The sequence below is a fragment of the Ixodes scapularis genome, unplaced genomic scaffold, assembly GCF_016920785.2.
Source record: "Ixodes scapularis isolate PalLabHiFi unplaced genomic scaffold, ASM1692078v2 ptg002818l_1__unscaffolded, whole genome shotgun sequence".
NCBI lineage: Eukaryota > Metazoa > Arthropoda > Arachnida > Ixodida > Ixodidae > Ixodes > Ixodes scapularis.
Genome location: NW_024610271.1, coordinates 5,479 through 30,850, shown reverse-complemented (window position 1 = coordinate 30,850; position 25,372 = coordinate 5,479). Strand labels below are relative to the sequence as shown.

At 44.5% G+C, this 25,372-nt stretch overlaps 1 protein-coding gene across 1 annotated transcript; it reads left to right on the top strand.

Annotated features, from left to right (window-relative positions):
* The first annotated feature begins 4,265 nt into the window (after window positions 1-4,265).
* Window positions 4,266-23,488, top strand: LOC120838798 (protein ALP1-like). The gene is made up of 3 exons (XM_040208861.1): window positions 4,266-4,455; window positions 5,013-5,125; window positions 22,799-23,488. The coding sequence occupies exons 1-3, from the start codon at window positions 4,341-4,343 to the stop codon at window positions 23,486-23,488; spliced, it is 918 nt and encodes a 305-aa protein (XP_040064795.1). The 5' UTR covers window positions 4,266-4,340.
* Window positions 23,489-25,372: the final 1,884 nt, after the last annotated feature.

Genomic DNA, 25,372 nt, shown 5'->3' with positions numbered 1-25,372 from the left:
ATGAACATACAATTGGACAACTTGCTAACTTACAACAGTATCCTCCCGATGATGCCGTACAAAGGTTCTGTCACACGCACCAACCGAGGGGATTGCTGCAAGTCCATCCACCCTCAACTTTTAGTCACCTTTGAGCCTGAAGAACTGCTGTATGAGGCCCGTCCAGCCACTGAGCACACAAAGAGAAACACGGGAAATAACACTCAGTGACGAGCAAAGTCTCTGGGCGGAAAGCCCTCCATGACAAATGAGCACTGTTGGGTTACGGCAACGGCGTAATACACAGGTTCTGCTTCTTCGATGCCTTCACCGCTGCAATGAGTGGTCGTAGCTAGTCGTAGCAGATAGTGTCACGTTTGTTGCTCGTACCAAAACACCAAAGCCGTGTAGTATTCTTGTTGCCGAAGTTCATAAGCCTACGTTCCCGGTCTACACACACTACACAAAGCCAGCCACGAGCAAAGCTAGTTAACCCCGTTTCTGCTTCGGCGACAAGCCGCCAGGGCGGTGACACCGCCGCTGAAACTTCTGCCTCGGCTCTTCAAACCAGGGCCCCTCAGTGCACAAGCATGACACTTGCTAGGCTGCTCTGCCTGTACCAAGTGACACGCGCTCGCATGTTCCCTCTCATAATTCTTCTGACTGTACGTGCCCCGTATTGTACACGGCCATACTGTGCACATGGCGAAAGTTCCCTTTTGAAAGTGCTTCACGGTCGGCCTACAATGCTGCGAACACATAGCACATGACCACTATAGGTGACGACACTTAGGACACTTGCCATCCGTCGTTGTGGCGCAAAGTCACTTTCTCAGTCGTCCTCACAAGGGACAAGGAAAGGCAGGCACTGCATAAAAAATCAATACATATTATAACACTGGTTGTGGCAAACTAGTTTCAAAGATGATACAGTCATGTCTTCTTAATATGGACACCTCCGTACTATAAAAAGATTTTTTTTCTATTATGTAAGGTGTTTATATGAGAAAATTAAATTTAAAACGAAAATTGGATAACAAGCATAACCAAACAAACAGTTTATTCAGCTAAAAGATAATGAGATGTGAGTTTGCTCTATCACTTTAGAGCCGTTTAACATGTAGCACTACTGTCGTTTACAAGAACAGATACCTAGGCTGTAAAGTGATGATCGGCTGAATAGCAAAAGATGTTGCACTGTATGCACAAGCCGGATGTAATTGACACTTAGCTGCCGGCAGTTAGGATCCTATAATCTTATGATCGCAGACGGGAATTACATCTGGTGCCTACAGCTGGAATAATGTCTTGCTTCGTAATAGAAAAAGCAAAAAAAAAACACAGGATGGAGAAACCGGGTGTCACAAATTCAGACTTCTCTTCATTTTTTTAAATACTTTTATGATCTTTTTTTTGGACCACTTTAAGTGTTGGTACGGTCAAAAAGGGGGAGTGTGGTGCCACTTTTAATCTCAGTTCGTCCCGTCGTAGTTCCTTTCTAAGTCCCTAACGAATTTGCTCGTTTGCGGAATGGGTTTTTGTTAACGGGCGACGTAGATCATCCCCGGTCACAGTTTGTGGCTTTGACCTCGCGGACGGAGGGGTGCGTATGCTGGCTCACGTATGGTGCCGATTTGACATGCAGGGGCGCCGCCGGGATACAAAGATGTTTACGCTGGCTAGCGCGCTTTTTGAAGGCGGCGGCTTTGCTCAGTCTGCCGCCTGTCGTGTTCTATGTATCGGCGATAATTGATGTTTTTGGACTCGTACGGGGGAATGGATGGGCACATATGTTTGGCTGTCTGAAAAATGTAATAGGTTTTGCCATTTGGGTCGTTGCTGTGTGGCTTTGTTTTTCTTGAAAGTTGACTGACCCGAAAGGCAGGGAAACGGGAGGTTGGTCGGTAGACGAGCCTATAAAAGGGGGTTCGGGAACAAAGAAGGTAGTCCAACCCCAGAGCTGGCCGGGTCGCTGCTCAACGCGGTTACTCCCTGCAGATGAGTCTTGGAACGTGTAATTTTTGGCTTCTGCCCTGCCTGTTGGGCAAGTGTTTGAGTTTGTTGTGCTGAAGCGTGTGTGGCTGTGTGGTGCGCGGTGTCGACCTCATCAAGCCTCTAATTGGACCGCTGGACTCCGAAACGCCGTTCTTCGGCCGACAACTCCAGACTACGGACTGCTCTGGACTCAGCACCTACCGGAAAGCTAAGCCTGGTTTTCTAGGACTTGTCTACTGCATTCTCTGGCTCTGAAGTATGAATTGTTGAATGTTGGGAAGATTTTTACACAGTGCTACTTTCTGTCGCGACTGTTTTGGGGGATTATCCCATGTGTGTAGCGGTAACGTTCGAGCTCCATCTCGGTTTGCTCTCGTTGTTAGTGTCGGGTTTTCGTCACTGTTTTGTTGGCTTATTCCGGTTTTATGAGCGTCGAGTCTTTTTAGTATTAATTTCTGGCTCGCAGGGCTCCATAGCTTTGAGCTGGAGTGTGGTTTGTGTTGAGTGCTCTATTGCCGTGTACAGCTTAGTTTTTCACTTTATTAAATCTAATCTTTTGTTTGCTTATCCTCCCTGTGTCATCATCTTTCTCTACTGATTATACACCAGGCGTGGACCTAGCGCTAGTCAATGGTCGAACTTAGCTCTCTTGTTCTTTTCCCGTAATTTCTCGTTTATCCTCAGAGGGGATCATTGAATTATTTTTATTAATTTGAACCCCACTCCGAGACACCGAAACAGATGGGAAAGCACCACAACGTATTAAACTCGTCGAACATTAAATGTTCTTGAATTATACCTCACCCATGCTTGCTACGTGATGAAGCCCAAAGGTTAGTTCAATGCCAATCAATATTAAATGTCTTTAGATGGGCACCTGCTGCCCGATCATGGCCTTTATTGCAAAGCACTGTTCACACATTTGCGAGTCGTGCAGTGCCTTGTGGAATGGTGGGCGATACTTGCCGTTCCGCAAGGCACTGCAAGACAGATCAGGCTCAACTTTTGAATGTCGACGTGCTTACGGAATGCTGCAGCAAACCAATCATTCGCCGAGGGAAAAAGAAAGGAAGCTGCATGCCTCCGTGTGCTCATTGCCAGTGTTTTCTGCTGTGCTATGTACCCTGCTTGTGTGCTGTGATTTGCAAGCCAGTGCGGGATATATTTCCTTGATTTGTTTGTCTGTTCAGCTGTGCGAGGTTGTGATTGAAACAACCAAGAAGTATAGACCGCCATTCTTTTCATCAAGCTAAGGCTTCGCTCATCCGAACCGGGGACGATGACTGCTGTTGTTTACACGATTTTCGACAGCTATGTGGAGTGGCTTTGTGTTTAAAATTGCAATCCTAAGTGCAAAAAGAAGTTACCGCAGACTATATTGTTAAAGGTTGATTTCAACTGGCAGGCTCTGGCTACAACCACCTTAATATTCGTTCAACATTGTTTGCATTTCTACTTACCCGTGATCGCTTCATTTGCCAAACACGTTAGTGGCCGGTCACCTTACCAATGAAACTAATGTGCTGGTGTCTCCGGCCAAGAATTCCCTCAGGGCTACATGCAATGCACAATCCAGTTTGTAGCCCGTTGTGACTGAAAGCTTTCGCACTGGGGAAACGTTGTTGTCACAAACGCAGTCAAAGAATGCGATAGGATTGAGGGAACAGGGGGATTGTCCAAGTTGACTGACTGCATGAGCATATGTTTCTATCGCTACCGTGTTTCCTCCACGCAGGCGACGGAGAAAACGATATAGAGACTCCTCGCGCTTGCTAAGTTTCTCTAAAACGTCGAAATACGAGACACCCAGCAGCGAAGTGTCGATATTGCCGGAGAGAGCGGCGGGACAACGATCAGCGCAGGATCGCGGCTTCGCCACTCTTATGCGACGGTGTCTTCGGTTTCCACTCTCTGCAGCTTCCACCGGGACGCTAGCCGTGCCTAATTGTGCTAGCTTTGAGCACCACAGTTCATAGGGTTCACAGCGCCCGAGTGAAAGCTCGCGCAAAAGAACCGGCGAGCAGTCGAGTCGTTTCCAATCAACGGGGTGGCTAAACGCCGGTTGTGTGAATCGGGCTTAACGCCTGAGCCGGCTTGCTCAAAGCAAATCTAACGTTCTTGAATGGCATGTAATAAAAATCTGAGACGTGCTACATTCTATACAAACTTGATAAAAAAAAATCAAACACTCACCTTCGGCTGCTACGTCCGCCGTACCGCTTCAAGGCAGAAGCAACATGGCGCTCGACGTTTTGGCAGTTTTGGGGTGAAACGGCCGCAGCGTCCAGGGAGCGCACCGCGCCTTTCCTGTTCCCGCGTATTTCCGGCGCTTGCTGTTGTCGTCCGCTACGCCGCTACGCTTTGAAATGATCGCCGCGCTCTTCGACGAAGATGATGAGTTTGGTCAATTTCTGGAGGACCGACGTCGACGAAAACGACGCCGAAGATTTATTTTGGAGTGCCTGGACGACGTTTTCTCGGGTAAGGCATACGCACAGCCTATCTATGCGCAGACAGCAGACTTGCGAAAGGCGCGCGAATCGCTTTTGGTAAGCGATCATTACTCGACTTTTAGACTTTTATCGTGTACCGTGCCTTCAAACTTTTCCCCTGCGACGTGAGATTACCTTCGGCTTGTCGGCTGTTGTCTAGCGGCGTCTTGGTAATCGCGCCGAAGGAAGCTATCTTGTGATGTCAGTTGCACAGTCAATTGTCATAGTAGGGTAATTTTAAAGCATTTAAAAATTTCTAGGGCAATTTTAGAACACAAGAGACTACTGATCGTGCGTTCGTGTTGGTTTAGCGGCGATATTTATTGATGTAAAGTCGCGAAGCCACAGAAAGGCAGATGACACGTAAACAGATAGCACCGCTGCTAATAAAGATGAGACGTATTGTCGTTTGATTGCGGTTGATCAGCTGTGCTCTGGCGACCTGAGCACTTGGCGTTTATGACATGCCCTGATTATATTAAAAACACCATACCCCATTACTAAAATCATGCCTATGTATATTACACCCCCAACTTCGGGTTCCAGAACCAGCAGATCCACCAAGCCAAGGCATTCGTGATTATGTCTGCAACGTTGTCCCCCTGTACACGGACCTGGAGTTCAAGGAGCATTTTCGAATGTACAGGCCAACATTTGAAGTATGTATTTTTTGTACAGCTTAACACTTATGATCTAACATGCATTGCATGTACTGGGGCAAGTTTAAAGATAAGTACTTAACTGAGTTGTATCTGCCCCTCTTCAATTTTCGCCTTTATTTTTAACTGATGCTGCTTCACTTGGTAAATTGCATCAAACATTTACTGAAAGCAACTCTCAACAGTCGGGAAGAGGCCTCAGTAGGCACTATCTGGAGGTGTGCATCCTTTACTTCACTGCCACTTTACAATATTTTGTCCCTTCTAGGGACCTAACTATCTCTGACCCCAGTGTGATGGCATGCCGGCAAATTATGAAGAGGGACTAAAATAACAAAAATTTCTACTCTGTTTTGGTTCAAGTGTCGGTATCCCTCCTTTCATCTCTTCTACAGACCTGCATGAAAGTATCTCTGACACCAGTGTGAGGGCATGTCTGAGTGTCACGAGAAAGAAATAAAATAGCAAAAATTTGTACTCTGTTTTGTTTCAAGTGTCGGTATTTCTCCTCTCGTACCTTCTACGTGCCCGCATGAAACTATCTCCGACCCCAGTGTGATGGCATGTCTGCAAGTCACGAAGGTGGAATAAAATAGCAAAAATTTTTACTCTGGTTTGGTTCAAGTGTCGGCATTTCTCCTCTCGTATCTTCTACGTGCCCGCATGAAACTATCTCCGACCCCAGTGTGATGGCATGTCTGCAAGTCACGAAGAAGGAATAAAATAGCAAAATTTTTTACTCTGTTTTGGTTCAAGTGTCGGTATTTCTCCTCTCGTATCTTCTACGTGCCCGCATGAAACTATCTCTGACCCCACTGTGATGGCATGTCTGCAAGTCACGAAGAAGGAATAAAATAGCAAAAATTTTTACTCTGTTTTGGTTCAAGTGTCGGTATTTCTCCTCTCGTACCTTCTACGTGCCCGCATGAAACTATCTCCGACCCTAGTGTGATGGCATGTCTGCAAGTCACGAAGAAGGAATAAAATAGCAAAAATTTTTACTCTGTTTTGGTTCAAGTGTCGGTATTTCTCCTCTCGTATCTTCTACGTGCCCGCATGAAACTATCTCCGACCCCAGTGTGATGGCATGTCTGCAAGTCACGAAGGTGGAATAAAATAGCAAAAATTTTTACTCTGTTTTGGTTCAAGTGTCGGTATTTCTCCTCTCGTACCTTCTACGTGCCCGCATGAAACTATCTCCGACCCTAGTGTGATGGCATGTCTGCAAGTCACGAAGAAGGAATAAAATAGCAAAAATTTTTACTCTGTTTTGGTTCAAGTGTCGGTATTTCTCCTCTCGTATCTTCTACGTGCCCGCATGAAACTATCTCCGACCCCAGTGTGATGGCATGTCTGCAAGTCACGAAGAAGGAATAAAATAGCAAAAATTTTTACTCTGGTTTGGTTCAAGTGTCGGCATTTCTCCTCTCGTATCTTCTACGTGCCCGCATGAAACTATCTCCGACCCCAGTGTGATGGCATGTCTGCAAGTCACGAAGAAGGAATAAAATAGCAAAAATTTTTACTCTGTTTTGGTTCAAGTGTCGGTATTTCTCCTCTCGTATCTTCTACGTGCCCGCATGAAACTATCTCCGACCCCAGTGTGATGGCATGTCTGCAAGTCACGAAGGTGGAATAAAATAGCAAAAATTTTTACTCTGTTTTGGTTCAAGTGTCGGTATTTCTCCTCTCGTACCTTCTACGTGCCCGCATGAAACTATCTCCGACCCTAGTGTGATGGCATGTCTGCAAGTCACGAAGAAGGAATAAAATAGCAAAAATTTTTACTCTGTTTTGGTTCAAGTGTCGGTATTTCTCCTCTCGTATCTTCTACGTGCCCGCATGAAACTATCTCCGACCCCAGTGTGATGGCATGTCTGCAAGTCACGAAGGTGGAATAAAATAGCAAAAATTTTTACTCTGTTTTGGTTCAAGTGTCGGTATTTCTCCTCTCGTACCTTCTACGTGCCCGCATGAAACTATCTCCGACCCTAGTGTGATGGCATGTCTGCAAGTCACGAAGGTGGAATAAAATAGCAAAAATTTTTACTCTGTTTTGGTTCAAGTGTCGGTATTTCTCCTCTCGTATCTTCTACGTGCCCGCATGAAACTATCTCCGACCCCAGTGTGATGGCATGTCTGCAAGTCACGAAGGTGGAATAAAATAGCAAAAATTTTTACTCTGTTTTGGTTCAAGTGTCGGTATTTCTCCTCTCGTATCTTCTACGTGCCCGCATGAAACTATCTCCGACCCCAGTGTGATGGCATGTCTGCAAGTCACGAAGGTGGAATAAAATAGCAAAAATTTTTACTCTGTTTTGGTTCAAGTGTCGGTATTTCTCCTCTCGTACCTTCTACGTGCCCGCATGAAACTATCTCCGACCCTAGTGTGATGGCATGTCTGCAAGTCACGAAGAAGGAATAAAATAGCAAAAATTTTTACTCTGTTTTGGTTCAAGTGTCGGTATTTCTCCTCTCGTATCTTCTACGTGCCCGCATGAAACTATCTCCGACCCCAGTGTGATGGCATGTCTGCAAGTCACGAAGGTGGAATAAAATAGCAAAAATTTTTACTCTGTTTTGGTTCAAGTGTCGGTATTTCTCCTCTCGTACCTTCTACGTGCCCGCATGAAACTATCTCCGACCCTAGTGTGATGGCATGTCTGCAAGTCACGAAGAAGGAATAAAATAGCAAAAATTTTTACTCTGTTTTGGTTCAAGTGTCGGTATTTCTCCTCTCGTACCTTCTACGTGCCCGCATGAAACTATCTCCGACCCTAGTGTGATGGCATGTCTGCAAGTCACGAAGAAGGAATAAAATAGCAAAAATTTTTACTCTGTTTTGGTTCAAGTGTCGGTATTTCTCCTCTCGTATCTTCTACGTGCCCGCATGAAACTATCTCCGACCCCAGTGTGATGGCATGTCTGCAAGTCACGAAGGTGGAATAAAATAGCAAAAATTTTTACTCTGTTTTGGTTCAAGTGTCGGTATTTCTCCTCTCGTACCTTCTACGTGCCCGCATGAAACTATCTCCGACCCCACTGTGATGGCATGTCTGCAAGTCACGAAGAAGGAATAAAATAGCAAAAATTTTTACTCTGTTTTGGTTCAAGTGTCGGTATTTCTCCTCTCGTATCTTCTACGTGCCCGCATGAAACTATCTCCGACCCCATTGTGATGGCATGTCTGCAAGTCACGAAGGTGGAATAAAATAGCAAAAATTTTTACTCTGTTTTGGTTCAAGTGTCGGTATTTCTCCTCTCGTATCTTCTACGTGCCCGCATGAAACTATCTCCGACCCCAGTGTGATGGCATGTCTGCAAGTCACGAAGGTGGAATAAAATAGCAAAAATTTTTACTCTGTTTTGGTTCAAGTGTCGGTATTTCTCCTCTCGTACCTTCTACGTGCCCGCATGAAACTATCTCCGACCCCACTGTGATGGCATGTCTGCAAGTCACGAAGGTGGAATAAAATAGCAAAAATTTTTACTCTGTTTTGGTTCAAGTGTCGGTATTTCTCCTCTCGTATCTTCTACGTGCCCGCATGAAACTATCTCCGACCCCAGTGTGATGGCATGTCTGCAAGTCACGAAGGTGGAATAAAATAGCAAAAATTTTTACTCTGTTTTGGTTCAAGTGTCGGTATTTCTCCTCTCGTACCTTCTACGTGCCCGCATGAAACTATCTCCGACCCTAGTGTGATGGCATGTCTGCAAGTCACGAAGAAGGAATAAAATAGCAAAAATTTTTACTCTGTTTTGGTTCAAGTGTCGGTATTTCTCCTCTCGTATCTTCTACGTGCCCGCATGAAACTATCTCCGACCCCAGTGTGATGGCATGTCTGCAAGTCACGAAGGTGGAATAAAATAGCAAAAATTTTTACTCTGTTTTGGTTCAAGTGTCGGTATTTCTCCTCTCGTACCTTCTACGTGCCCACATGAAACTATCTCCGACCCTAGTGTGATGGCATGTCTGCAAGTCACGAAGAAGGAATAAAATAGCAAAAATTTTTACTCTGTTTTGGTTCAAGTGTCGGTATTTCTCCTCTCGTACCTTCTACGTGCCCGCATGAAACTATCTCCGACCCTAGTGTGATGGCATGTCTGCAAGTCACGAAGAAGGAATAAAATAGCAAAAATTTTTACTCTGTTTTGGTTCAAGTGTCGGTATTTCTCCTCTCGTATCTTCTACGTGCCCGCATGAAACTATCTCCGACCCCAGTGTGATGGCATGTCTGCAAGTCACGAAGGTGGAATAAAATAGCAAAAATTTTTACTCTGTTTTGGTTCAAGTGTCGGTATTTCTCCTCTCGTACCTTCTACGTGCCCGCATGAAACTATCTCCGACCCCACTGTGATGGCATGTCTGCAAGTCACGAAGAAGGAATAAAATAGCAAAAATTTTTACTCTGTTTTGGTTCAAGTGTCGGTATTTCTCCTCTCGTATCTTCTACGTGCCCGCATGAAACTATCTCCGACCCCATTGTGATGGCATGTCTGCAAGTCACGAAGGTGGAATAAAATAGCAAAAATTTTTACTCTGTTTTGGTTCAAGTGTCGGTATTTCTCCTCTCGTATCTTCTACGTGCCCGCATGAAACTATCTCCGACCCCAGTGTGATGGCATGTCTGCAAGTCACGAAGGTGGAATAAAATAGCAAAAATTTTTACTCTGTTTTGGTTCAAGTGTCGGTATTTCTCCTCTCGTATCTTCTACGTGCCCGCATGAAACTATCTCCGACCCTAGTGTGATGGCCTGTCTGCAAGTCACGAAGAAGGAATAAAATAGCAAAAATTTTTACTCTGTTTTGGTTCAAGTGTCGGTATTTCTCCTCTCGTATCTTCTACGTGCCCGCATGAAACTATCTCCGACCCCAGTGTGATGGCATGTCTGCAAGTCACGAAGGTGGAATAAAATAGCAAAAATTTTTACTCTGTTTTGGTTCAAGTGTCGGTATTTCTCCTCTCGTACCTTCTACGTGCCCGCATGAAACTATCTCCGACCCTAGTGTGATGGCATGTCTGCAAGTCACGAAGAAGGAATAAAATAGCAAAAATTTTTACTCTGTTTTGGTTCATGTGTCGGTATTTCTCCTCTCGTACCTTCTACGTGCCCGCATGAAACTATCTCCGACCCCACTGTGATGGCATGTCTGCAAGTCACGAAGAAGGAATAAAATAGCAAAAATTTTTACTCTGTTTTGGTTCAAGTGTCGGTATTTCTCCTCTCGTATCTTCTACGTGCCCGCATGAAACTATCTCTGACCCCACTGTGATGGCATGTCTGCAAGTCACGAAGAAGGAATAAAATAGCAAAAATTTTTACTCTGTTTTGGTTCAAGTGTCGGTATTTCTCCTCTCGTATCTTCTACGTGCCCGCATGAAACTATCTCTGACCCCACTGTGATGGCATGTCTGCAAGTCACGAAGAAGGAATAAAATAGCAAAAATTTTTACTCTGTTTTGGTTCAAGTGTCGGTATTTCTCCTCTCGTATCTTCTACGTGCCCGCATGAAACTATCTCCGACCCCAGTGTGATGGCATGTCTGCAAGTCACGAAGAAGGAATAAAATAGCAAAAATTTTTACTCTGTTTTGGTTCAAGTGTCGGTATTTCTCCTCTCGTACCTTCTACGTGCCCGCATGAAACTATCTCCGACCCTAGTGTGATGGCATGTCTGCAAGTCACGAAGAAGGAATAAAATAGCAAAAAGTTTTACTCTGTTTTGGTTCAAGTGTCGGTATTTCTCCTCTCGTACCTTCTACGTGCCCGCATGAAACTATCTCCGACCCCACTGTGATGGCATGTCTGCAAGTCACGAAGAAGGAATAAAATAGCAAAAATTTTTACTCTGTTTTGGTTCAAGTGTCGGTATTTCTCCTCTCGTATCTTCTACGTGCCCGCATGAAACTATCTCTGACCCCACTGTGATGGCATGTCTGCAAGTCACGAAGAAGGAATAAAATAGCAAAAATTTTTACTCTGTTTTGGTTCAAGTGTCGGTATTTCTCCTCTCGTATCTTCTACGTGCCCGCATGAAACTATCTCTGACCCCACTGTGATGGCATGTCTGCAAGTCACGAAGAAGGAATAAAATAGCAAAAATTTTTACTCTTTTGGTTCAAGTGTCGGTATTTCTCCTCTCGTATCTTCTACGCGCCCGCATGAAACTATCTCCGACCCCAGTGTGATGGCATGTCTGCAAGTCACGAAGGTGGAATAAAATAGCAAAAATTTTTACTCTGTTTTGGTTCAAGTGTCGGTATTTCTCCTCTCGTACCTTCTACGTGCCCGCATGAAACTATCTCCGACCCTAGTGTGATGGCATGTCTGCAAGTCACGAAGAAGGAATAAAATAGCAAAAATTTTTACTCTGTTTTGGTTCAAGTGTCGGTATTTCTCCTCTCGTACCTTCTACGTGCCCGCATGAAACTATCTCCGACCCCACTGTGATGGCATGTCTGCAAGTCACGAAGAAGGAATAAAATACCAAAAATTTTTACTCTGTTTTGGTTCAAGTGTCGGTATTTCTCCTCTCGTATCTTCTACGTGCCCGCATGAAACTATCTCTGACCCCACTGTGATGGCATGTCTGCAAGTCACGAAGAAGGAATAAAATAGCAAAAATTTTTACTCTGTTTTGGTTCAAGTGTCGGTATTTCTCCTCTCGTATCTTCTACGTGCCCGCATGAAACTATCTCTGACCCCACTGTGATGGCATGTCTGCAAGTCACGAAGAAGGAATAAAATAGCAAAAAGTTTTACTCTGTTTTGGTTCAAGTGTCGGTATTTCTCCTCTCGTATCTTCTACGTGCCCGCATGAAACTATCTCCGACCCCAGTGTGATGGCATGTCTGCAAGTCACGAAGAAGGAATAAAATAGCAAAAATTTTTACTCTGTTTTGGTTCAAGTGTCGGTATTTCTCCTCTCGTGCCTTCTACGTGCCCGCATGAAACTATCTCCGACCCTAGTGTGATGGCATGTCTGCAAGTCACGAAGAAGGAATAAAATAGCAAAAATTTTTACTCTGTTTTGGTTCAAGTGTCGGTATTTCTCCTCTCGTACCTTCTACGTGCCCGCATGAAACTATCTCCGACCCCACTGTGATGGCATGTCTGCAAGTCACGAAGAAGGAATAAAATAGCAAAAATTTTTACTCTGTTTTGGTTCAAGTGTCGGTATTTCTCCTCTCGTATCTTCTACGTGCCCGCATGAAACTATCTCTGACCCCACTGTGATGGCATGTCTGCAAGTCACGAAGAAGGAATAAAATAGCAAAAACTTTTACTCTGTTTTGGTTCAAGTGTCGGTATTTCTCCTCTCGTATCTTCTACGTGCCCGCATGAAACTATCTCTGACCCCACTGTGATGGCATGTCTGCAAGTCACGAAGAAGGAATAAAATAGCAAAAATTTTTACTCTGTTTTGGTTCAAGTGTCGGTATTTCTCCTCTCGTATCTTCTACGTGCCCGCATGAAACTATCTCCGACCCCAGTGTGATGGCATGTCTGCAAGTCACGAAGGTGGAATAAAATAGCAAAAATTTTTACTCTGTTTTGGTTCAAGTGTCGGTATTTCTCCTCTCGTACCTTCTACGTGCCCGCATGAAACTATCTCCGACCCTAGTGTGATGGCATGTCTGCAAGTCACGAAGAAGGAATAAAATAGCAAAAATTTTTACTCTGTTTTGGTTCAAGTGTCGGTATTTCTCCTCTCGTATCTTCTACGTGCCCGCATGAAACTATCTCCGACCCCAGTGTGATGGCATGTCTGCAAGTCACGAAGGTGGAATAAAATAGCAAAAATTTTTACTCTGTTTTGGTTCAAGTGTCGGTATTTCTCCTCTCGTACCTTCTACGTGCCCGCATGAAACTATCTCCGACCCTAGTGTGATGGCATGTCTGCAAGTCACGAAGAAGGAATAAAATAGCAAAAATTTTTACTCTGTTTTGGTTCAAGTGTCGGTATTTCTCCTCTCGTACCTTCTACGTGCCCGCATGAAACTATCTCCGACCCCACTGTGATGGCATGTCTGCAAGTCACGAAGAAGGAATAAAATAGCAAAAATTTTTACTCTGTTTTGGTTCAAGTGTCGGTATTTCTCCTCTCGTATCTTCTACGTGCCCGCATGAAACTATCTCTGACCCCACTGTGATGGCATGTCTGCAAGTCACGAAGAAGGAATAAAATAGCAAAAATTTTTACTCTGTTTTGGTTCAAGTGTCGGTATTTCTCCTCTCGTATCTTCTACGTGCCCGCATGAAACTATCTCTGACCCCACTGTGATGGCATGTCTGCAAGTCACGAAGAAGGAATAAAATAGCAAAAATTTTTACTCTGTTTTGGTTCAAGTGTCGGTATTTCTCCTCTCGTATCTTCTACGTGCCCGCATGAAACTATCTCCGACCCCAGTGTGATGGCATGTCTGCAAGTCACGAAGGTGGAATAAAATAGCAAAAATTTTTACTCTGTTTTGGTTCAAGTGTCGGTATTTCTCCTCTCGTACCTTCTACGTGCCCGCATGAAACTATCTCCGACCCTAGTGTGATGGCATGTCTGCAAGTCACGAAGAAGGAATAAAATAGCAAAAATTTTTACTCTGTTTTGGTTCAAGTGTCGGTATTTCTCCTCTCGTATCTTCTACGTGCCCGCATGAAACTATCTCCGACCCCAGTGTGATGGCATGTCTGCAAGTCACGAAGAAGGAATAAAATAGCAAAAATTTTTACTCTGTTTTGGTTCAAGTGTCGGTATTTCTCCTCTCGTACCTTCTACGTGCCCGCATGAAACTATCTCCGACCCTAGTGTGATGGCATGTCTGCAAGTCACGAAGAAGGAATAAAATAGCAAAAATTTTTACTCTGTTTTGGTTCAAGTGTCGGTATTTCTCCTCTCGTACCTTCTACGTGCCCGCATGAAACTATCTCCGACCCCACTGTGATGGCATGTCTGCAAGTCACGAAGAAGGAATAAAATAGCAAAAATTTTTACTCTGTTTTGGTTCAAGTGTCGGTATTTCTCCTCTCGTATCTTCTACGTGCCCGCATGAAACTATCTCTGACCCCACTGTGATGGCATGTCTGCAAGTCACGAAGAAGGAATAAAATAGCAAAAATTTTTACTCTGTTTTGGTTCAAGTGTCGGTATTTCTCCTCTCGTACCTTCTACGTGCCCGCATGAAACTATCTCCGACCCTAGTGTGATGGCATGTCTGCAAGTCACGAAGAAGGAATAAAATAGCAAAAATTTTTACTCTGTTTTGGTTCAAGTGTCGGTATTTCTCCTCTCGTACCTTCTACGTGCCCGCATGAAACTATCTCCGACCCTAGTGTGATGGCATGTCTGCAAGTCACGAAGAAGGAATAAAATAGCAAAAATTTTTACTCTGTTTTGGTTCAAGTGTCGGTATTTCTCCTCTCGTACCTTCTACGTGCCCGCATGAAACTATCTCCGACCCTAGTGTGATGGCATGTCTGCAAGTCACGAAGAAGGAATAAAATAGCAAAAATTTTTACTCTGTTTTGGTTCAAGTGTCGGTATTTCTCCTCTCGTACCTTCTACCTGCCCGCATGAAACTATCTCCGACCCCAGTGTGATGGCATGTCTGCAAGTCACGAAGAAGGAATAAAATAGCAAAAATTTTTACTCTGTTTTGGTTCAAGTGTCGGTATTTCTCCTCTCGTATCTTCTACGTGCCCGCATGAAACTATCTCCGACCCTAGTGTGATGGCATGTCTGCAAGTCACGAAGAAGGAATAAAATAGCAAAAATTTTTACTCTGTTTTGGTTCAAGTGTCGGTATTTCTCCTCTCGTACCTTCTACGTGCCCGCATGAAACTATCTCCGACCCCAGTGTGATGGCATGTCTGCAAGTCACGAAGAAGGAATAAAATAGCAAAAATTTTTACTCTGTTTTGGTTCAAGTGTCGGTATTTCTCCTCTCGTACCTTCTACGTGCCCGCATGAAACTATCTCCGACCCTAGTGTGATGGCATGTCTGCAAGTCACGAAGAAGGAATAAAATAGCAAAAATTTTTACTCTGTTTTGGTTCAAGTGTCGGTATTTCTCCTCTCGTACCTTCTACGTGCCCGCATGAAACTATCTCCGACCCTAGTGTGATGGCATGTCTGCAAGTCACGAAGAAGGAATAAAATAGCAAAAATTTTTACTCTGGTTTGTTTCAAGTGTCGGTATTTCTCCTCTCGTATCTTCTACGTGCCCGCATGAAACTATCTCCGACCCCAGTGTGATGGCATGTCTGCAAGTCACGAAGAAGGAATAAAATAGCAAAAATTTGTACTCTGTTTTGTTTCAAGTGTCGGTATTTCTCCTCTCGTACCTTCTACGTGCCCGCATGAAACTATCTCCGACCCCAGTGTGATGGCATGTCTGCAAGTCACGAAGGTGGAATAAAATAGCAAAAATTTGTACTCTGTTTTGTTTCAAGTGTCGGTATTTCTCCTCTCGTACCTTCTACGTGCCCGCATGAAACTATCTCCGACCCTAGTGTGATGGCATGTCTGCAAGTCACGAAGAAGGAATAAAATAGCAAAAATTTTTACTCTGTTTTGGTTCAAGTGTCGGTATTTCTCCTCTCGTACCTTCTACGTGCCCGCATGAAACTATCTCCGACCCCAGTGTGATGGCATGTCTGCAAGTCACGAAGGTGGAATAAAATAGCAAAAATTTGTACTCTGTTTTGTTTCAAGTGTCGGTATTTCTCCTCTCGTACCTTCTACGTGCCCGCATGAAACTATCTCCGACCCTAGTGTGATGGCATGTCTGCAAGTCACGAAGAAGGAATAAAATAGCAAAAATTTTTACTCTGTTTTGGTTCAAGTGTCGGTATTTCTCCTCTCGTACCTTCTACGTGCCCGCATGAAACTATCTCCGACCCCAGTGTGATGGCATGTCTGCAAGTCACGAAGAAGGAATAAAATAGCAAAAATTTTTACTCTGTTTTGGTTCAAGTGTCGGTATTTCTCCTCTCGTACCTTCTACGTGCCCGCATGAAACTATCTCCGACCCTAGTGTGATGGCATGTCTGCAAGTCACGAAGAAGGAATAAAATAGCAAAAATTTGTACTCTGTTTTGTTTCAAGTGTCGGTATTTCTCCTCTCGTATCTTCTACGTGCCCGCATGAAACTATCTCCGACCCCAGTGTGATGGCATGTCTGCAAGTCACGAAGAAGGAATAAAATAGCAAAAATTTGTACTCTGTTTTGTTTCAAGTGTCGGTATTTCTCCTCTCGTACCTTCTACGTGCCCGCATGAAACTATCTCCGACCCCAGTGTGATGGCATGTCTGCAAGTCACGAAGGTGGAATAAAATAGCAAAAATTTGTACTCTGTTTTGTTTCAAGTGTCGGTATTTCTCCTCTCGTACCTTCTACGTGCCCGCATGAAACTATCTCCGACCCCAGTGTGATGGCATGTCTGCAAGTCACGAAGAAGGAATAAAATAGCAAAAATTTGTACTCTGTTTTGTTTCAAGTGTCGGTATTTCTCCTCTCGTACCTTCTACGTGCCCGCATGAAACTATCTCCGACCCCAGTGTGATGGCATGTCTGCAAGTCACGAAGAAGGAATAAAATAGCAAAAATTTTTACTCTGTTTTGGTTCAAGTGTCGGTATTTCTCCTCTCGTACCTTCTACGTGCCCGCATGAAACTATCTCCGACCCTAGTGTGATGGCATGTCTGCAAGTCACGAAGAAGGAATAAAATAGCAAAAATTTTTACTCTGTTTTGGTTCAAGTGTCGGTATTTCTCCTCTCGTACCTTCTACGTGCCCGCATGAAACTATCTCCGACCCCAGTGTGATGGCATGTCTGCAAGTCACGAAGAAGGAATAAAATAGCAAAAATTTTTACTCTGTTTTGGTTCAAGTGTCGGTATTTCTCCTCTCGTACCTTCTACGTGCCCGCATGAAACTATCTCCGACCCTAGTGTGATGGCATGTCTGCAAGTCACGAAGAAGGAATAAAATAGCAAAAATTTTTACTCTGTTTTGGTTCAAGTGTCGGTATTTCTCCTCTCGTACCTTCTACGTGCCCGCATGAAACTATCTCCGACCCTAGTGTGATGGCATGTCTGCAAGTCACGAAGAAGGAATAAAATAGCAAAAATTTTTACTCTGGTTTGGTTCAAGTGTCGGTATTTCTCCTCTCGTATCTTCTACGTGCCCGTATGAAACTATCTCCGACCCCAGTGTGATGGCATGTCTGCAAGTCACGAAGGTGGAATAAAATAGCAAAAATTTGTACTCTGTTTTGTTTCAAGTGTCGGTATTTCTCCTCTCGTATCTTCTACGTGCCCGCATGAAACTATCTCCGACCCCAGTGTGATGGCATGTCTGCAAGTCACGAAGGTGGAATAAAATAGCAAAAATTTGTACTCTGTTTTGTTTCAAGTGTCGGTATTTCTCCTCTCGTATCTTCTACGTGCCCGCATGAAACTATCTCCGACCCCAGTGTGATGGCATGTCTGCAAGTCACGAAGAAGGAATAAAATAGCAAAAATTTGTACTCTGTTTTGTTTCAAGTGTCAGTATTTCTCCTCTCGTACCTTCTACGTGCCCGCATGAAACTATCTCCGACCCCAGTGTGATGGCATGTCTGCAAGTCACGAAGGTGGAATAAAATAGCAAAAATTTTTACTCTGGTTTGGTTCAAGTGTCGGCATTTCTCCTCTCGTATCTTCTACGTGCCCGCATGAAACTATCTCCGACCCCAGTGTGATGGCATGTCTGCAAGTCACGAAGAAGGAATAAAATAGCAAAATTTTTTACTCTGTTTTGGTTCAAGTGTCGGTATTTCTCCTCTCGTATCTTCTACGTGCCCGCATGAAACTATCTCTGACCCCACTGTGATGGCATGTCTGCAAGTCACGAAGAAGGAATAAAATAGCAAAAATTTTTACTCTGTTTTGGTTCAAGTGTCGGTATTTCTCCTCTCGTACCTTCTACGTGCCCGCATGAAACTATCTCCGACCCTAGTGTGATGGCATGTCTGCAAGTCACGAAGAAGGAATAAAATAGCAAAAATTTTTACTCTGTTTTGGTTCAAGTGTCGGTATTTCTCCTCTCGTATCTTCTACGTGCCCGCATGAAACTATCTCTGACCCCACTGTGATGGCATGTCTGCAAGTCACGAAGAAGGAATAAAATAGCAAAAATTTTTACTCTGTTTTGGTTCAAGTGTCGGTATTTCTCCTCTCGTATCTTCTACGTGCCCGCATGAAACTATCTCTGACCCCACTGTGATGGCATGTCTGCAAGTCACGAAGAAGGAATAAAATAGCAAAAATTTTTACTCTGTTTTGGTTCAAGTGTCGGTATTTCTCCCCTCGTATCTTCTACGTGCCCGCATGAAACTATCTCTGACCCCACTGTGATGGCATGTCTGCAAGTCACGAAGAAGGAATAAAATAGCAAAAATTTTTACTCTGTTTTGGTTCAAGTGTCGGTATTTCTCCTCTCGTATCTTCTACGTGCCCGCATGAAACTATCTCCGACCCCAGTGTGATGGCATGTCTGCAAGTCACGAAGAAGGAATAAAATAGCAAAATTTTTTACTCTGTTTTGGTTCAAGTGTCGGTATTTCTCCTCTCGTATCTTCTACGTGCCCGCATGAAACTATCTCTGACCCCACTGTGATGGCATGTCTGCAAGTCACGAAGAAGGAATAAAATAGCAAAAATTTTTACTCTGTTTTGGTTCAAGTGTCGGTATTTCTCCTCTCTTACCTTCTACGTGCCCGCATGAAACTATCTCCGACCCTAGTGTGATGGCATGTCTGCAAGTCACGAAGAAGGAATAAAATAGCAAAAATTTTTACTCTGTTTTGGTTCAAGTGTCGGTATTTCTCCTCTCGTATCTTCTACGTGCCCGCATGAAACTATCTCTGACCCCACTGTGATGGCATGTCTGCAAGTCACGAAGAAGGAATAAAATAGCAAAAATTTTTACTCTGTTTTGGTTCAAGTGTCGGTATTTCTCCTCTCGTATCTTCTACGTGCCCGCATGAAACTATCTCTGACCCCACTGTGATGGCATGTCTGCAAGTCACGAAGAAGGAATAAAATAGCAAAAATTTTTACTCTGTTTTGGTTCAAGTGTCGGTATTTCTCCTCTCGTATCTTCTACGTGCCCGCATGAAACTATCTCTGACCCCACTGTGATGGCATGTCTGCAAGTCACGAAGAAGGAATAAAATAGCAAAAATTTTTACTCTGTTTTGGTTCAAGTGTCGGTATTTCTCCTCTCGTATCTTCTACGTGCCCGCATGAAACTATCTCTGACCCCACTGTGATGGCATGTCTGCAAGTCACGAAGAAGGAATAAAATAGCAAAAATTTTTACTCTGTTTTGGTTCAAGTGTCGGTATTTCTCCTCTCGTATCTTCTACGTGCCCGCATGAAACTATCTCTGACTCCACTGTGATGGCATGTCTGCAAGTCACGAAGAAGGAATAAAATAGCAAAAATTTTTACTCTGTTTTGGTTCAAGTGTCGGTATTTCTCCTCTCGTATCTTCTACGTGCCCGCATGAAACTATCTCCGACCCCAGTGTGATGGCATGTCTGCAAGTCACGAAGAAGGAATAAAATAGCAAAATTTTTTACTCTGTTTTGGTTCAAGTGTCGGTATTTCTCCTCTCGTATCTTCTACGTGCCCGCATGAAACTATCTCTGACCCCACTGTGATGGCATGTCTGCAAGTCACGAAGAAGGAATAAAATAGCAAAAATTTTTACTCTGTTTTGGTTCAAGTGTCGGTATTTCTCCTCTCGTACCTTCTACGTGCCCGCATGAAACTATCTCCGACCCTAGTGTGATGGCATGTCTGCAAGTCACGAAGAAGGAATAAAATAGCAAAAATTTTTACTCTGTTTTGGTTCAAGTGTCGGTATTTCTCCTCTCGTATCTTCTACGTGCCCGCATGAAACTATCTCTGACCCCACTGTGATGGCATGTCTGCAAGTCACGAAGAAGGAATAAAATAGCAAAAATTTTTACTCTGTTTTGGTTCAAGTGTCGGTATTTCTCCTCTCGTATCTTCTACGTGCCCGCATGAAACTATCTCTGACCCCACTGTGATGGCATGTCTGCAAGTCACGAAGAAGGAATAAAATAGCAAAAATTTTTACTCTGTTTTGGTTCAAGTGTCGGTATTTCTCCTCTCGTATCTTCTACGTGCCCGCATGAAACTATCTCTGACCCCACTGTGATGGCATGTCTGCAAGTCACGAAGAAGGAATAAAATAGCAAAAATTTTTACTCTGTTTTGGTTCAAGTGTCGGTATTTCTCCTCTCGTATCTTCTACGTGCCCGCATGAAACTATCTCTGACCCCACTGTGATGGCATGTCTGCAAGTCACGAAGAAGGAATAAAATAGCAAAAATTTTTACTCTGTTTTGGTTCAAGTGTCGGTATTTCTCCTCTCGTATCTTCTACGTGCCCGCATGAAACTATCTCTGACCCCACTGTGATGGCATGTCTGCAAGTCACGAAGAAGGAATAAAATAGCAAAAATTTTTACTCTGGTTTGGTTCAAGTGTCGGCATTTCTCCTCTCGTATCTTCTACGTGCCCGCATGAAACTATCTCCGACCCCAGTGTGATGGCATGTCTGCAAGTCACGAAGAAGGAATAAAATAGCAAAATTTTTTACTCTGTTTTGGTTCAAGTGTCGGTATTTCTCCTCTCGTATCTTCTACGTGCCCGCATGAAACTATCTCTGACCCCACTGTGATGGCATGTCTGCAAGTCACGAAGAAGGAATAAAATAGCAAAAATTTTTACTCTGTTTTGGTTCAAGTGTCGGTATTTCTCCTCTCGTACCTTCTACGTGCCCGCATGAAACTATCTCCGACCCTAGTGTGATGGCATGTCTGCAAGTCACGAAGAAGGAATAAAATAGCAAAAATTTTTACTCTGTTTTGGTTCAAGTGTCGGTATTTCTCCTCTCGTATCTTCTACGTGCCCGCATGAAACTATCTCCGACCCCAGTGTGATGGCATGTCTGCAAGTCACGAAGAAGGAATAAAATAGCAAAAATTTTTACTCTGTTTTGGTTCAAGTGTCGGTATTTCTCCTCTCGTATCTTCTACGTGCCCGCATGAAACTATCTCTGACCCCACTGTGATGGCATGTCTGCAAGTCACGAAGAAGGAATAAAATAGCAAAAATTTTACTCTGTTTTGGTTCAAGTGTCGGTATTTCTCCTCTCGTACCTTCTACGTGCCCGCATGAAACTATCTCCGACCCTAGTGTGATGGCATGTCTGCAAGTCACGAAGAAGGAATAAAATAGCAAAAATTTTTACTTTGTTTTGGTTCAAGTGTCGGTATTTCTCCTCTCGTATCTTCTACGTGCCCGCATGAAACTATCTCCGACCCCAGTGTGATGGCATGTCTGCAAGTCACGAAGAAGGAATAAAATAGCAAAAATTTTTACTCTGTTTTGGTTCAAGTGTCGGTATTTCTCCTCTCGTATCTTCTACGTGCCCGCATGAAACTATCTCTGACCCCACTGTGATGGCATGTCTGCAAGTCACGAAGAAGGAATAAAATAGCAAAAATTTTTACTCTGTTTTGGTTCAAGTGTCGGTATTTCTCCTCTCGTATCTTCTACGTGCCCGCATGAAACTATCTCCGACCCTAGTGTGATGGCATGTCTGCAAGTCACGAAGAAGGAATAAAATAGCAAAAATTTTTACTCTGTTTTGGTTCAAGTGTCGGTATTTCTCCTCTCGTACCTTCTACGTGCCCGCATGAAACTATCTCCGACCCTAGTGTGATGGCATGTCTGCAAGTCACGAAGAAGGAATAAAATAGCAAAAATTTTTACTCTGTTTTGGTTCAAGTGTCGGTATTTCTCCTCTCGTATCTTCTACGTGCCCGCATGAAACTATCTCTGACCCCACTGTGATGGCATGTCTGCAAGTCACGAAGAAGGAATAAAATAGCAAAAATTTTTACTCTGTTTTGGTTCAAGTGTCGGTATTTCTCCTCTCGTACCTTCTACGTGCCCGCATGAAACTATCTCCGACCCTAGTGTGATGGCATGTCTGCAAGTCACGAAGAAGGAATAAAATAGCAAAAATTTTTACTCTGTTTTGGTTCAAGTGTCGGTATTTCTCCTCTCGTACCTTCTACGTGCCCGCATGAAACTATCTCCGACCCTAGTGTGATGGCATGTCTGCAAGTCACGAAGAAGGAATAAAATAGCAAAAATTTTTACTCTGTTTTGGTTCAAGTGTCGGTATTTCTCCTCTCGTATCTTCTACGTGCCCGCATGAAACTATCTCCGACCCCAGCTTGATGGCATGTCTGCAAGTCACGAAGAAGGAATAAAACAGCAAAAATGTTTACTCTGTTTTGGTTCAAGTGTCGGTATTTCTCCTCTCGTATCTTCTACGTGCCCGCATGAAACTATCTCCGACCCCAGCTTGATGGCATGTCTGCAAGTCACGAAGAAGGAATAAAACAGCAAAAATTTTTACTCTGTTTTGGTTCAAGTGTCGGTATTTCTCCTCTCGTATCTTCTACGTGCCCGCATGAAACTATCTCCGACCCCAGTGTGATGGCATGTCTGCAAGTCACGAAGAAGGAATAAAATAGCAAATATTTTTACTCTGTTTTGGTTCAAGTATTGATATTCCTTTATACAGCTCCTGTATGATGTTACGCGACGGAAAGTGAGCGAAAACACCTTCAGGATCCCGTTGAAGACAAAGATGTTGATGACGCTTTGGCTCCTTGGCAACCAGGAGTCTTACAGGGGTGTTGCTGATCGCTTCGGTGTGAATAAAGGCACATTATTCTTTGTCGTGGAGCAGATGATCTGTCTTTGGACAGATTGTGCCCAAGGAGAGGTTGTCTGGCCCACTGACATTGATGGGGTCGAAAGAAGCTTCAGGACACGCTGGAGATTTCCAGGTGTAGTTGGTGCTGTGGATGGGTGCCACATAAACATTAAAGCACCAAAAGATGACCAATCTGCCTTCTACAACAGGCATGACGTGCACTCAGTTATCTTGCAAGCCTGTTGTGATCAAGACATGTGTTTTTCACACATCTGTGTAGGGAAACCAGGCAGGATGCACGATGGCCGTGTGTACGCCATGTCTGGCCTCGAGGACTTTCTCGTTTGCCTTCCTGAAGACAAGCATGTTCTTGGTGACTCGGCGTATCCACTGAAAATATTCCTTATGAAACCATATAGAGATGATGGCAGACTTACTCCCCAGCAAGTAAAATTCAATAACATACTGAGCGCAGCACGCTCGGTCATTGAAAGGGCCTTCGGGCGCCTAAAGGGGAAGTTCCGGCGCCTGAAGTTCCTCGATTTCCTTCTTTAAAGTCGCGCTAGGCCAACGTTGCGCTAGGCCTACCTCGTTGCATTGGGCACGCGACGCTGCTCAGAGAGCGAAGCAACTGGTAACGTAGCTCCCATTATTGATTGGTAGCGCAGGTCACTTCCTCGATTTTTTAGTTCGCGCAGCCACCGCCTGGTGCCGTCGGTATATGGAAAAGGTCCATTGAAATCACGCATGATTGCAGGTGCAAACCATTATTTGCTTCTTCAACTGTTCTCGCTAGGCACAATGATAAGACTGTTAGAGAGATAATTGAGGCGGACGCCATTAATAGTTCCGGCACGTGTTGTAGACGTGTTTTTTTCTGGCACCCCTGAGGACCACCTGAAAAGGAGGTTAACCTTTCTAATTCGTGCTGAGCTTTGAAAACTAAATTTACACCGAACCTCTCTGCCACTGATATAAAGTTATGAGAGATTCCAAGGTAGTAAGGCACACACACAACATTCTTTACAACCGGTTTTGTCATAGGAGCCGGATTAAACGTACGTTCTTGATACCTTGAGCACAACTGTAACAATCCCATCCTGGTGTAATTGTTAAGATCGTTGTGAACGAAAATTGAGCTTGGCAGAAGGTGTTATCGGTTTTTATCTCGAAATGCCTGACAGGAGTGGAGCAACAGTCCAATGTCACTCAAAAACTCTGAGCAATTGATTGAAATATTGAATCCGCATCATGGGAGAAAGTGCGATGTGAAACTGTAGACATCAATTAAGGACTTATGTTACTCTATGCATAAGTCGGAGCTGTTAAAAGGGTCAAGAGGTGGTGTGATGATAATCTAGTGAAGTTGCAGTCTGCCACTGGTATTGTTGTAGATAGTCTTATCAGCATTCTGGAGTTTCATTTAGAGTCCACTGCCGTAGACTTTGATGGTTCTCTTTTTATTCAAAAACAGGGTCGTGAATTGCTCCAGTGTTGTCCGAGATTTTTTTAGAGCGCAGCTCTTAGGCGCCCGTTTCCGGCTTGAGCGGCGTCGGCGTCGCCGTCGCCGTCGCCGTCGGCGTAACCAAGGTCACCCCAAGGTCACGTGACCCCTCTAAAGGTCACCTCAAGGGCACGTGACCCCGTAGGTCACGTGACCCCCGAGATCACGTTGCCCCCCAGGTCAAGTGGCCCCCCTCCCCGAGGTCACGTGACCCCCTCCCCCCTCCGAGGTCACGTGACCCCCTCCCCCCGAGGTCAGGTGACCCCCCCGGAGCATATTAAAGAATGAGGGGAGGAGGAGGAGAAGGAGGAGGAGATGTCTACCCTCCCCTCAGTACCCTTCCCTCCTCCTCCTCAAGAGCTGCGCTCCAATTCGGCGTTACAGGGAGTTGTAAACGGCTTTCACTTTTTTTTTTAACGAGACTTTTGTTTACGTTGACATGGATGTGCGGTCCTTGTCGATTGGACCGCACAACCCTGCCATCGCAACAGTCCAATGGACCTTTTCCACATACCGACGGCACCAGGCGGCGGCTGCACGAACAAAAAATCGAGGAAGTGACCTACCTGCGCTACCAATCGATATCAGCTACGCTACCAGTTTCTTCGCTCTCCGAGCTGCGTCGCGTGCCCAACGCGAGCTTAAAGATGGGCATCCGTGGCGTCCACCTAATCGTTGTGTTTTTCCTTCCGTCCACTTTCTTTTTTTGTGTAACCCAATTTTATATATGCTGCAATTACCTGTTCTACCCGCTTATCCACAGGCTCATTCCGAATTTCCTCGATTTTTCGTTCCGACTTCCGCCGCTTGGCATCGGGCGCTCGCGCGTGCGCAGAACGCTTCTCGGAAAAGGTCCATTAAGTACTCTCTCCAACAGCTGCGTGTTACTCTCTCCGCTCTCTCTCCCTCTACCAGCTGCGTGCACTTCGCGTGCG

Bases quoted from the DNA above. Each gene is read 5' to 3' on its own strand.
- LOC120838798 (XM_040208861.1), top strand. From the start codon at position 4,341: ATGATCGCCGCGCTCTTCGACGAAGATGATGAGTTTGGTCAATTTCTG. The intron at 4,456-5,012 runs GTAAGGCATACG...TTCGGGTTCCAG, and splicing joins CCTGGACGACGTTTTCTCGG to AACCAGCAGATCCACCAAGC. The intron at 5,126-22,798 runs GTATGTATTTTT...TCCTTTATACAG, and splicing joins TGTACAGGCCAACATTTGAA to CTCCTGTATGATGTTACGCG.